This window comes from Bufo gargarizans, chromosome 6, assembly GCF_014858855.1.
Source record: "Bufo gargarizans isolate SCDJY-AF-19 chromosome 6, ASM1485885v1, whole genome shotgun sequence".
In the NCBI taxonomy this organism is placed as follows: Eukaryota; Metazoa; Chordata; class Amphibia; order Anura; family Bufonidae; genus Bufo; species Bufo gargarizans.
This window is the reverse complement of record NC_058085.1, coordinates 204,179,739-204,194,169: the sequence shown is the minus strand read 5'-3', so window position 1 is coordinate 204,194,169 and position 14,431 is coordinate 204,179,739. Positions and strand designations below refer to the sequence as shown.

Sequence of the window (14,431 nt, the reverse complement as noted above, 5' to 3'; positions counted from 1 at the left end):
TGCACAAATTTGGCCCCAAAGAGATTGATGACCGGCCTGATTTTGTACAGGCGGTCATAGGCAGGATCACCTTGGGGGGGGGGACATGCTGCATTATCTGCATAATGCAGGCATTTTTCGGATGGCCGCAAACCGGGAGCGTGTCATGGCCATACAGTAGAGTGGGGTCTGGTAGAGGACGTCCCCACTCCAGTAATGCCTGACACTAGGTTTCTTGACTAGGCCCATGTGCAGCACAAGGCCTCAAAACGTCCTCATCTCGGCTGCACTGACTGGGGGTCCAGCCACCGGGCCTAGCCAAAAAGGAGCCAGGGTGTTGAGAAATGAACTGTTGGGCATACAGGTTTGTTTGCTCCACCATCAGATTCACAAAGTGGTCACTGAAAAAAAGACTAAAGTAGTCGTATTCACTGAAGCCCACTATGGGAATCTGGATTCCTGGTTGGCCTACAAAATCAAGAAACACAGGCTCAAAACGCTCTGGGGTATACCAGACAAGTTCAACGGCAGGGGGCTCCGGTGGACTTAACTGGTGGGCCAGAAAACTAGTACGAACCCCAGAGCTGCTCGTACTAGTGTGGGCCACAGGGTCTCTAGCATGGTGGTCCCCTTGCTCCGTGTGCCGGCGTCTCCGCCGCCTTGGGGGCTCATCATCATTGCTAGATGATGAGGACGCGGATGACAAAAGGAAAGTGGGGTCATCCTCGTCCTCACTGGGGCTCTCGGACTCGGAGGCAAGCTGGGCGTATGCCTCCTCAGCCGAGAACATCCGGCGGGCCATAGGGGAGTGTGTGTGCACGTGTGTGTGCGTGTAAATCTTTATTTGGTGTGCGTGTGTGAGGGGCACGGCAATATTCAAACTCGCTGATCAACCGTCCGAAGTTGATAAGCAGTGGGGTGTGCGATGCGCTAACAGTGGCCGGATGCTAAGCGTGCTGGCCACAGTCAGCGTACGCAGAAAATAAATAAATAAATATGCTTGTGCCCCAAGGGGGGGGGGGGGGGGGGGGGGGCTTGGGCAAGCTGCAGCAGACCTGGGGGATCTAGGGTCAGGGTTAAAAACATGGGGTGGAAAGTGGGCGGGTAAACGTTCATTTTTGCGGCACAAACCAGCACAAATGCAGCACAAACGAATGGTGTATTTCTTTTTAGCCAAATCTGTTTTTATTGAGCAATAAAAGCACAATCTGTACATACAGTGATAACAGTCTCACCAGTTACATCAGTGCAAAATGTTGATTGTACATCATCACATTAACACAATTCAATAAGATCAAGGCTTCAAGGGCATTAACCCGACAATACAGGCAAGTGAGGATACACAAACGCATCTAAATATCCTGATACCACCTAGCGTATGCATACAGCTATAGTACAAATATGAGTGAACAAAAATACACTAACGAAGACACAATACATGACATAAAAACACAAAAAACACATAATAGTCCTGTCATCTAAAGCTTCACAATGTACTCCAAGACACCCAGATGTTGGATTCAATGGATATACCCGAAGTCATGCCTGAGAGGTTTGGTCAAAACCAAACAGGCGTCCAACCTGATTCCGCTCTCCAGGCCCCTCTTGCTCAGAGTGGTTGGAGCGAATCTATAGGGCGGATCTAATCTCCCAGCAATTAACCCTTAAAGGTCCCCTCTGCATCCCGCTTCTTAACATATTTGATCCATGGTTCCCAGACCTGTAGGTATTTATCTCTGGTGTTGTAAGTCCACCCCACTAACTCTTCCATTCTGCACATATCGCTCATTTTCTCATGCCACATCTTAAGGGACGGTGGGTCTTCATCTCTCCATTTCATAGGCACCAACAACTTAGCAGCCGCTATCATGTGCGTGGGTAGGTTCATTCTGTTCGGTCTAAAGCCAGCAGGGGGCAACCACAATAGGACTAGCTCTGGGGTGAGCTTCAGATCAATAGAGCAAATTTGGATAATCAGCTTTTCGATACCATCCCAGAACTCCTTCAGACTCGGACAGAACCACCAAATATATGACAGAGATCCTTTATCCCCCCCACATCTCCAACATAGATCATTCGGCGCCAGTCCCATCTTGAATAACAGCTCAGGAGTTCTGTACCATCTAGTGAGGATTTTTAGGGAGTTTTCTTGGGCCAAGAGAACCCATGTGAATGGGTCAAAATGAAGCTCTTATCCCTATCATCCAATATGCAGTTCAGCTTTCTCTCCCAGGCGCTAACATAAGAGGGTATACCATCGTTCTTGTCTCTCAACAATTACGTATAGATAAGTGAGATGCATTTCTGAGGTGTTTTGGGAAGCAGAGTATACGTTTCTAACCAAGTGGGATCCGCAAGAGGGAGAAGCTTGGATTTTTTGAACTTGGTACACGTAATTTCAAAATCCCTGGTGTATTTCTTTTTCACATTTAAGAACATGGATTGAAACGTGGGCGGGGCTTCATAAAAACGTTCATTTTTGCAGCACAAACGCAGCACAAATGAATGGTGTATTTCTTTTTGAAATTTAAGAACATGGGGTGGAAAGTGGGCAGGGTTTCAGCAAATGAAGCTCGCAGTATCTCGGAAACCAAAGTGGCTCAAACGTTTATTTTTGCGGCACAAACCAGCACAAATGCAGCACAAACGAATGGTGTATTTCTTTTTGAAATTTAAAATCATGGGGTAGAAAATGGGCATGGTTTCAGCAAATTAAGCCGCAGTATCTCGGAAACCAAAGCGGCGCAAACGTTCATTTTTGCAGCACAAACCAGCACAAATGCAGCACAAACGAATGATGTATTTCTTTTTGACATTTAAGAACATGGGGTGGAAAGTGGGCGGGGCTTCATAAAAAAACGAACGCGCAATATCTCAGGAACTGAACTGGCACAAACGTTCATTTTTGCGGCACAATCCAGCACAAACGCAGCACAAACGAATGGTGTATTTCTTTTTGAAATTTAAGAACATGGGGTGCCAACTTCACACAGGTGTTATTCAGGCCATGACGACTTTTAATTGCTGAGCTATAAATTGATATCCAGGTATTTTCTGTAGACAGCATCCAGGTATCATCAACTTTCACCATCTCTGCACTCTCCCAGTGCTTCCCTTGACTAAGGCCCCTTTGACATGAACGCATATCACCCGCACTGAATCCTGACCCATTCATTTCAATGGGTCTGTGTACATGAGCACTTTTTTCCCGCATCAGTTCTACGTTGTGTGAAAAACGCAGCATGTTCTATATTCTGTGTTTTTCACGCAGCCCTGGTCCCATAAAAGTTAATGGGGCTTCAGTGAAAAACGCATTGCATCGACGTGAAAAAAACTGAACAACTGAGCGCAATCTCAGACAAAACTGACTGAACTTGCTTGCAAAAAGCTGCGAGTTTCACTGAATGCACCCTGAACGCATCCGGACCTAATCCGTATAATTCTTGTGAAAGAGGCCTAAGGCCCCTTTCACACAAGCGAGTTTTCCGCGCGGATGCGTTGCGGGAGGTGAACACACAGCACCCGCACTGAATCCTGACCCATTCATTTCTATGGGGCTGTGCACATGAGCGTTGTTTTTCACGCATCACTTGTGCGTTGCGTGAAAATCGCAGCATGCTCCTCTTTGTGCGTTTTCCACGCAACGCAGACCCCATAGAAAATCGTAGTGCATCCGGATGTCATGCGTTGCGTTGCGTTAGTGGATTTCAGACAGGAAGTTGAGTTGCTCAGTGTGTGACTGAAGGCAGCACATGAGGCAGGAGTTTTGTAGTTTCATCAGCACACACTCTTCCATCCCTTGTGGAGCTTTGATTTTATTTGCTAAAGCCATGCCAAAGACACCACGGCCAATGGATGTTGGTAGGCTGATAGTCCTTGTGCAAGAGAGGCCATGCATCTGGGATACGCGCAGTGATGACTACCACGATCGGTATAAAAAAGATCAGGCCTGGGTTGAAATAAGCAAGGAGCTTTTTGAATTCATCTGGGGAAAAACCCATGGCAAAAGCCGGCAGAATTTGGGTAAGTAGGCAATGTATACCTGTGTGATCCTTGCTGTCCTCCCTAGCATAGCACGTGTCGTCTTTAATCCTCCCTAGCATAGCACATGTCGTCTTTTAATCCTCCCTAGCATAGCACATGTCGTCTTTTAATCCTCCCTAGCATAGCCCATGTCGTCTTTAATCCTCCCTAGCAGGGACGTGCACAGATATTTGGAAGGACAGGGGCTTTTAAGTTATAAAAAAAAAAAAAAAAAAAAAAAACAGAGTCAAATATGCAAAGAGACCAAGCACTACAACCCCCAGTATGCAAAGGGACAAAGTACTGCAACTATTGTTCCTTTGCATGCTTGTTTTGTTTAAGGACTTGAAATTATATACAATATATTACCAGGGCGGCCACTGAGGGCAGACAGGCAATAAAGGAACTTAGGCAGCAGACGGAGTCATACAGGCCGGCGCTTGCTCCCCTGCATTAATCCCGCTTGGGGGGGGGGGGGGGGGTGACGTGACGCATCATGCATGTCTGTGACCCACGCAGCCCCTGCACTAGCCTTTAAAAGACCCTGTCACCCTGATCCTGCACTAGTGAGCTTGCGGACTGGTGAATAAATTGTGCTTTCCCTGGAGGAATGGATGTAGGCATTAAAAGAGGCAGAGGCTCAAGACCCCTTATCGAGCAGTATGTGTGCACGTCCCTGCTCCTTTTAGCATAGCACATGTCATATGTTATAATTTGTCGGACTGTTTATTTTGGTTAATAAAATGTTTTTTTTTTTTTTTTTTTTTTTTAAAGTGGACGATGTCAAGAATCGTTGGCGGAGTTTCAGGGACCAATTCCGCAAGGAAATGCTGCAACATGCGAGGAGCGGGTCCGGGGCCAGCAAGAAAAGGCCATATATGTTCAAGAACCAACTGATGTTTCTTCGTGAGGTCATGGAGCTGCGTCCGTAAGTTTATTTTACGCAATGACCACTAGATGTTTATATCCATATACACTGTTTGTAGACTATGTAATTAAAGGGGTATTCCCATCTTAACACAATGGGGGCATATCACTAGGATATGCCACCATTGTCTGATAGCAGCTATATCAAGAACACGCCCATCTACCTGGGACTTCTGAGCAGAGTACGTTTGTAGCTGGTTCCTCCACTGCCCTGAATATTGTAGGCTTTAATAAATGTAACTACAAAGTTAGGCAGTATATTTATTGTTAGTTATGGATCCATCTGCGCAAGCCACCTTGACGCCTGGTAGATTGGTCCGACACGTATGTGCACTAAGAGCTTAAATTACTCATTTATAGTCGGTATTGGATCACTTTTATCTAGAATGACCCCCATTTCTTTCATCAATTGTTTGTATATCTATAACGGTGTGCAGCCATATTTTTTTATTTTTTTATTATGTTTGGTTCATGGATATGCACCTGTGATTAGGAAGGTTGTAGTCTAAATTTTCGTGCTATATCACTAACATAGCGGGGATGGCTGTGGCTGGAGGAGGGCAGATTTGCCAGGGTACCTCCACCACCCAGCGCAAATTACAGACTCTCCCATATACATGAATGTACGTCAGCTGCACATGCGCAGTGCACTCTCCTTCAGTTTTGGCTCTCCCTTCTCACTATAGGTGCTGGTTCCATTGGTGTGACCCACACCTTTAAGACAATGGGGGCATATCCGAGCAATATGCCTCTATTTTCTGAGATTATAAAAACACTTTAATGTTATATATGTATAAAAATAAATCATGTAAAATATACATATTTGTAAAACAAAACCAACTTGAAAAATGTCTCCTTTTCCATGATGACATTTGCTTTAACAACATGACAAGTGGTTTTTAAATGGTGTTTAGGGGCAGCGATGACACTTCTAATCTCCAAAATGTCATATGTTGTGCAGGTCATGTAGTACTATGTTCTATAAACTAAATGGATGATTATTGTAATATGTGACGTGAATAGTAATAATAGAAAATACACTACATCTTCTAATTTTATGATTTTTGCATTCTTTTTAAAGGACAGAGGACAACCTACCGGAAGAAGAGGCGGAGTCTGCACCGCAGATGTCCAGTGCATGTGAGAAAGATACTCCCTCTGGTCCATCACAGGTGGACACAGCACCAGGAACAAGCACTGCACCATCCAGACCACCACCTGTTTCTGGAGCAGATTCCCCCCCCCCCCATCCCTTTGTCTCTTCCAAGCAGGTCCAGACGACGGGCAACCACTCCTGCCGATACCAATGTAAATATGCAGGTTATGGATTATTTAGCTTAGAGCCCGGCATGAGGATGAATTTGATCATTATGTGCGTAGTATGGGCTCATATTTGCGCAGGCTGCCTCCAGAACGAGTTTTGGGCACCAAATCAGCTATAAATATAGTTTTAGATGCAGCCACTCCCCCCAATGACCCAAATATCATTTTCGAGGGCCTTGAAAATTGGCAGCTCCATGGGAACTTGTATGGCCCCCAACCAATGCCAGTTTCCCAGCACTCACAGCCTTCACTGCCGGCGCCTCCACAAATGCAACCTCCAAGGGGACATTATGGGCCACCTACTCGCCCATATGGGCAACATTATAATGTTGATTCGGCATATGGGCAGTCTGCACCCATCTCTTCGCAGCCTGGATCATCGCAGTACTCTGGCCCCCCTTCCCAACCCCCCTACCCTAGGCCACAGTATCAGGCCCCACCATCACCATTTGCCCATTATACCAATTTATAAAAGTTTTTATATTTTTCATTTCTGTATGAAAAGACTTTTATTTGGAAAAAAGTCGATATGACTCAGAAGTTTATGTTCAAATAAACCGAGTTTTATTTCACCAAGTTATATTGTTACTTATCTTTATTAAAGACATAGAATATTTATATATCAGCAACACATACACAACATTAATAAGAGTGTACTCTATAGTGTTGTATTGTTTTTTAATGAAGTCAAATACTATAGTACTGACAATATATGGTATTGGAAGATATACTGCATAGTAATATACTATACAGGTATCTTAGCCAAAAACTGTTAACGATATATATATATATATATATGTACGCATTTTGTTGATTGTTTGGTCGATAACAGTACCCAGACTATTTAAAATGTATATTTCAGATAGAAATTTTTATAGAAACACTTTATTCAACTGATTTTTATTTCTATTATACATATATACATAACATGGTCTCCAGAATTTATTGTCCTTTTAGACACACTATAGAAAACACAATACAGATGGAGTTATGTGCCATGATACATGTTAATGCGATTTTGGTGGGACCTCTAAATGCACGAAATCAAACTTTATTAACTGATGATGGGAAAGCATGCATACATGTGTTTGGAATGAGGTATTAGTACATATTTCACATACTATGTTTTCTACAGTATATTTTTAAGCAAAATACGTAAGCTCGCAACCCACGTCAAGGGTCCTCATTATCTTGCGAGTCCCTAACTACCAAAAACAAAAGCTAACTAAAAGATATCTATCCAGGTAAAATTCCATGAGTCACGGTCTACTGGTGAAAAGGTAAAGAACCTATTGGGGACATAAAATAATCAGAAAATAACTCCCGCACTCTCAGTCCAGCAGATCCAGATCCTCCAAGTCGTAAAGTGTCTCTTCCTGATGACGGACTGTAGACTTGGGCGTCCTCATCAGGTATTGACTCATAGGTACGTATGTAGTTGTGCAGCACTACACACGCCTTGATCACCATATTCACATTTTGTGGGGCCAGCTGGATGGGCGACAGGAAAACACGCCATTTATGGGAAAAAATGCCAAAGGCGCACTCCACAAACCTTCTAGCTCTACTTAAGCGAAAATTAAAATTGCGCCTCTTTGCATCCAAACCTCGTCGAGGAAAGGGGCGCATGAGGTTGCTTGAAAGGGCAAAACCCTCATCCCCTACAACCACATAAGGCGCTGGTGGCCCAGTAGAGACAGGAAGGTTTGCTGGCTGTGGTACGTCCAGTTGGTTGGACTGAAGCCAGTGACCCATTCTGGAAGCTCTGAAGATGCGAGCATCTGCAGTGCTTCCATAGGACCCAATAGCTACAATTATAAATCTGTAGTTTGTGTCAGCCAAGGCCAACAAAACTACAGAGAAATACGGCTTATAGTTATAGTATCGGGACCCTGATTTTGGTGGCTTCTTTAGGCTACTTTCACACTAGCGTTCGGCTGTCCGCTTGTGAGCTCCTTTTGAAGGGGCTCACAAGCGGACCCGAACGCTTCCGTCCAGCCCCAATGCATTCTGAGTGGACGCGGATCCGCTCAGAATGCATCAGTCTGGCGGCGTTCAGCCTCCGCTCCGCTCAGCAGGCGGACACCTGAACGCTGCTTGCAGCGTTCAGGTGTCCGCCTGGCCGTGCGGAGGCGTGCGGATCCGTCCAGACTTACAATGTAAGTCAATGGGGACGGATCTGTTTGAAGATGACACACTATGGCTCAATCTTCAAACGGATCCGTCCCCCATTGACTTTCAATGTAAAAGTCTGGACGGATCCGTTCAGGCTAATTTCACACTTAGACATTTTTTGACAATATAATGCAGACGGATCCGTTCTGAACGGAGCCACCGTCTGCATTATATGAGCGGATCCGTTCAGAACGGATCCGATCGAACGCTAGTGTGAAAGTAGCCTAACCCGTATGTGCTTCCCGTCAAGGGCACCAATGCAATTTGGGAATTGCGCCCTCTCCTGGAAGCCCTGGGCTATATCTAGCCACTGCTGCCTGGTTGGAGGTGGCAGCACTGAAGCCTTTAGTGTCAACCAAATGGCGGCACATGTAGCCAGTACCACGCCAGCAATTGTGGAGGTCCCCATTCTAAAAACAAAATGTAAGGACAAAAAATAATTTCCTGTCGCAAGATATCTGAAATGAGAAAAAAAAATTATTAATACACTACTTTGCGCAATAGTTAAAATCATTTTATTTCATTAACATTATATTAGTGTAATGTGTCTGGCAAGTTAAATTTTTATTAACCCATACTCCAAGATTAGAAATCAATAGGATATATTCATACATACTTCTAACAAATTTAAGAGCATTTAGCAAAAACAACTTCCAGACCATTACCAGATACACACAGGTGAAGTATCCTCATCATTACAGGCAAAATGTAATTTATTAACCCCCATGGAACATGTATCTTGTGCGACTATAATCAATTACTTGTTATTACACAAAGTTCAACCAGTCTGCATAAAACTGCAATGTCACCATTCAGTTAAGATGGCCGCCACTGCCCTAACCCTGAGGTTAATCCCGCCTGCCCTCAATAGCCAGTAACAATAGCCCCCCAAAAGTGTCAGTAACCAGAGCATTCCCCTCTTAAAGGGTTAATCTCCTGCAGCACAAAGGGGTCCTCTTACCACATGTTGCTTTCATTTATACACTGAGCAGATGGCAGATCTCCCTTCCCTGCTCTGCGCTGCTTCGGCTCTGCATTGTCCCAGTCTGCTGAGTGAGGGAGCGTCTGCCAAGCGCAGGGACAGGGAGAAGTGCACACAGCCCAGGCACTGTTATCAGCTGCTGGGGAGGACCTGGCTTTAATCTTTTATACACAAAAGCACAAACAGTTTTCTGAATAAAAAATACAATATATACAATAGTTAGGGACTACTATTAAGTACCTATACATAAAAGATGTATAATTCTGAAGACACAGGCCATAGATCAATCAGCTATGTATTGGCAAACAGTGGGTCATTCATGTATGAGCCAGATAATATATAGTCTTACCTTAAAGTAATAAGGAGACGTTCCTCAGGTGACACACTCCGCCGCATGTTGGTGTCCTGGAAAGTCAAGGCAGGCCTCAACTCCCCCAACAGCCGATCAAAGGTAGCCACCGACATACGACAAAAATTGAAGAACTTTGCAGGGTGCTCTGAGTACAAGCCAACAAAGAGACCTTTGTTGGCCCGCCGCAAAATAATAGGATGCACCCACATACGCTTCCTCCGCGGTTCCTCCTCAATCATTCCTAGCTGCTCTCCAAAAGACCAGCCAGTGCAAAAACACACGGTCAGTTGATGACAGGGTGAAAGTGGACATCCTGCAAAGAAAAGTCCAAAACCACACACAAACACCCAACTACCACAGGACAAAGTCCACCAAAAAATGGAGATGTCCAAGAAAACTATGCATGCTGGAGGTACTTATGTCTTTGCAATCACAGGTAAATGTAGTGGATAGTTAATTTTTTTTTCACGCACGGAAAAAACGCATGACCTCCGCATGTAACACGCGCGGGAAAAACGCAACAACGCAACGAAATCACATACAAAACTGATGCACTCGCAAGCAAAATCGCACGAATTTCCCTGAACGCATCCGGCCAATAAACATGACGCTCGTGTGAAAGAGGCCTAAGGCTTCTTGCACACGACCGTATGTCTTTTACTGTGTTTTGCGGTCCGTTTTTCACAGATCTGTTTTTCCGTTTTTTGTTTCCGTTGTGTTTCCATTTCCGTTTTTACGGTAAAAATCTCCGTATGGTTTCCGTATGCGATCCATTTTTTGCGGATTGCAAATGGAAACATAAAATTTGTAATCATTGGTGTAATGTACAGTAATGTTTGTAAACAGTAGACACAAAGTGGGCATGGATCCGCAAAAAACGGATGAGATACGGATGTATTCCATATTGACTTTAATGGAGCCATGGAACGTTATTTGTGGACAATAATTGGACAAGTTTTATCTTTTAGTGGAATGGATATACGGAAAAACAGAAATGGAATGCATACAGAGTAAATTCCTTTTTTTTGTGTGAACCCATTGTGATGAATGGTTCCGCATACAGACCGCAAATGGAATGGAAAAAAAAATGTGGGGTGATAAAAGCGCCCTTAGGCCTCATGCACGCGACAGTTGTTTTTCTAGGTCCACAAAAATGGGGTTCCGTTGTTCCCTGATCAGTGTCCGTATTTTCTTCTGTTGTGTTTCCGTGTGTCCGTTTTTTTGCGGACCGTCAGAAAACAAGGAATGGTGAAAAAAATAAAATTTTAATAACTCCACCCAGAATACTGGTATAAATGCTGTTCACGTGAGTTTGGTTTTGTGGCCATTTTCTGTAGTCTTTACAGAGTACAGAGGTTCTTTTGGTTGCTTGTCTTTGCTGTTTCACCATGGCGGATGATTCTGAGGAAGAGGTCTTACTGCATTGGCTTATTTCTCAGCGATGGGGACAGTGCACTCGTTTGTTGGATGAGGAACCTAGTAGAAGGCGGCGATTTTGGGTCCATCCAATTGTTTCACAATGCTACCGGAAAGGACACTTTCAAACCCTCTACAAAGATCTGCGCCTGCATCCTGAGAAGTTTTTTTTCCTTCTGTAGGATGTCAGTGACTACATTTGATCGCTTGCTGTCGTCTCTACGTACTGTCCTTACCTTCATGGACACCAATATGAGGCGCAGCATTTCTCCTGAGGAAAGGCTCATCGTCACGTTGCAATATTTTACGTTTATAGTTTCAACAGTAATGTGCACTGCTTGTGTCAGGAGGAACATGTGTTAGAAAATAGCTGCTGTTAGACATGTGCTACTGTTTGCTGAAGTAACCTTTCTTTGCCTATAATGTTTTGCGAACATTGTTATGTCCTTTTTTTTTTTTTTACTTGAATCCCTGACACATAACATGGCAATATTAAAGCTTGCAGTTTCTTTTTAGCAGGTTTGCAATTTGTGTTCAGCTAACGTCATAATCATGCATAATGTTCACTTCATTCATAAAGGCGCCCATAACCTTCAGCATGTCAAGGGTCTAAACAGTTGTTGTAACTTTGTTGTGGTAGTACTGCCCACACCCCAATAGCTGGAAGTGTTTGGTTCATACACACAAACTCACTTTTTTAAATTATGTTTAGTCGACAATGGACATAGATAGTTTTCAATCATGTCTTGTATACAACATTATAGGAGAATCATGTATCTTATGTTCCCTTTGATTTGGTGTTTACTGATATATATTTTTTCTTTGTCCTACAGATTCCTTGCAACTGGGAACTCTTTTGCATCCCTGCATTTTGAGTTTCTTTTAGGAACAACGACGATCTCTCGGATTATAAGTCACACTTGCCATGTCATTTGGCAGCAAATCCAAGAGACGGTGATGCCGCAGCCCAAGACGACGATTGGATTCGCATTGCTGTGGGGCTTTAATATTTCTGCGCAGTTTCCAAACTGCATTCGGGTCAATGGATGGCAAGCACATCCGTGTGAAGAAGCCTCCTCACTCAGGGTCCCGATTCTTCAATTCTATACATTATTTTTCGGTAGTACTGATGGCTGTTGCTGACAGTAATGGTTTATAATGGTTGATATCGGGGCCTATGGAAGCACTGCGGATGCTCGCATACATCACATATTTGTTTTTATATAAGGAATAACACCTTCAATGTGAATTATTTGTAAAAATTAATTTTACATTTTTTAAAAACCATTTGGAAATTTAATGTAAAGGCCTAATGTGAAACTATTTGGAATACATTGTTTGGCGTTTGGAGCTGTCCAGCCACAAAAGAGGTTTACTCATTCAAGGACCAAAACCAGTGCTGATATTCAGTCCATCTCGTCTGTATATGGCCTGCTTCCACCATCCAAACATCCTTGATGTAATGTAAACCTAATAGAACATCATTTCCAGAGAAACAACATGTACCAGGCAACACTTGCCCATGGTGGGAGTAGTAGTTTAAATTCTGCTGGTCGGACGTAGTAGAAGCATCATTATACTCCATTATCATAGGATTATGCTATTGGCATTTTATATGGGAACTTTTATAAATCCATGTTGTGGTTTTTAGTATACCTATGTAAATGACAATGACAGTACAGAATGGGTAGCAAATTCAAAAACAGACAAAAGTAAGATAGCAGGTATGTATGAAAAATATATAACCACCAAAACATACAATGGCTACACTATTCAGGTAAAAAATAAAATAAAAAATCCTACCTTTTGAGATTTGAGACCTATCCGTAGGATAGGTACACAAGAATATATTGGTGTGACACCAACAGCCGTCAAACACGATGATCAACTGTATGATGAGAGAATGCGTGAAGTGAGCATGTGCCATCTCCCTTCTCTATTGTTGATCAGATTGCAAAAATCTATGTTCCTTGACCGTGAAAATATTGCTTCACAGGAACAAAAGAGAAAGGGGGGGCGCCATGTGCGCTCTGCACATGTCGTCTCATCATACAGCTCATCAGCGGTGGTGCCTGGTGTGACTCTCCCACAAAAATGATGGAGACCACCTACACTATGCATGTCCAAACTGTGGCCCGCCAGCTGTTGCACAACTACAACTCCCAGCAGGACTGGATAGCTTACAGCTATTATGGCATGCTGGGAGTTCTAGTTTTGAAACAGCTGGATTGCCTCAGTTTTGACATGCCTGACCTACTCAAAGGATAGGTCATCAATAGTACAACGCAACCAGTGGCGTACCGCCAATATAGGCAGACCACGCCATTGCTATGGGGCCCGCAGCACAGGGGGGCCCGGAGCGCACGGAAGGCCCCGCCCCCTCAGTTTATTTTAGCTAAGTAAGCAGTACTATTATAATCAAACACACTGTGGGCGGCGCAGGGCCTGCGGCACTTGCCTTTGATCGGTCTTTGAACCCCTAATGCCCCCCAAAATGCCTCCCCCCCCCCCGAATCCTCTATGAGCCCCCCTTATGCCCCCATTACCCCAAAATGCCCGGGGGGGGGGGGGAGGGGAAGAGTAGGAGACAAGCACACTGTTCTGAGTCTCTTCAAATGCTTGCTATGGGGCCCAGTGATTTCTTTGTACGCCCCTGAATGCAACACAACCCATTACTTTCTTTCCTACTATTGCTCACCAAGATAATAAACTAATTTTAACCAACATTTTTAATGAAAAAAACATCAAAAATAGTTACGGCCTCAAATCCATAACTGGCCTCAAAAACTGCAACTGTGCAGTGTACAGATATGGCCTTTTTTTAGGTTCCCTCACCACTCCGGCCTTTGCTTGTAACCTCCTGTCTAAATTGATCCTGGCAACTTGACCAGCGGGTTTTAGTCTGTTTGACTGTAAAGAAATGACATAATATACAAATTACAAAAAATTAAATAGAATCAACAACTAAATAAAAAAAAAAAATAGACAAATAAACAAATGTCTGAATTGGCAAGATTATACAGCACATAGTACAGTGCTGCAGGTGTGTGGATACTAATGTACAAGTTCAGGAAGGAGGAGACTAATCGTGCAAGCCATTTGGCCAAAAATACTTTAGAATATGTAAGTGTGACAACTATAAGATGCTCAATTAAAGCAGGGACACGTGTCACCAAATAAAAAGTGCCCATACATGTTATTATACATGAGTACTGCATACTGTAGCAAAGGGGGGGACAGACATTTAAAGTTAG

General features: G+C 43.7%; 1 protein-coding gene across 1 annotated transcript in view; it reads left to right on the top strand.

Annotated features, from left to right (window-relative positions):
* LOC122942327 overlaps positions 1–6,598 on the top strand; it is a 47,671-nt gene extending 41,073 nt beyond the window's left edge. The window contains exons 2-3 of the mRNA XM_044299886.1: positions 4,777–4,930; positions 6,011–6,598. Of these exons, the coding sequence (XP_044155821.1) occupies positions 4,777–4,930; positions 6,011–6,371 (515 nt within the window). The 3' untranslated portion in view covers positions 6,372–6,598. The remainder of the gene's footprint in view (positions 1–4,776; positions 4,931–6,010) is intronic.
* Positions 6,599–14,431: the final 7,833 nt, after the last annotated feature.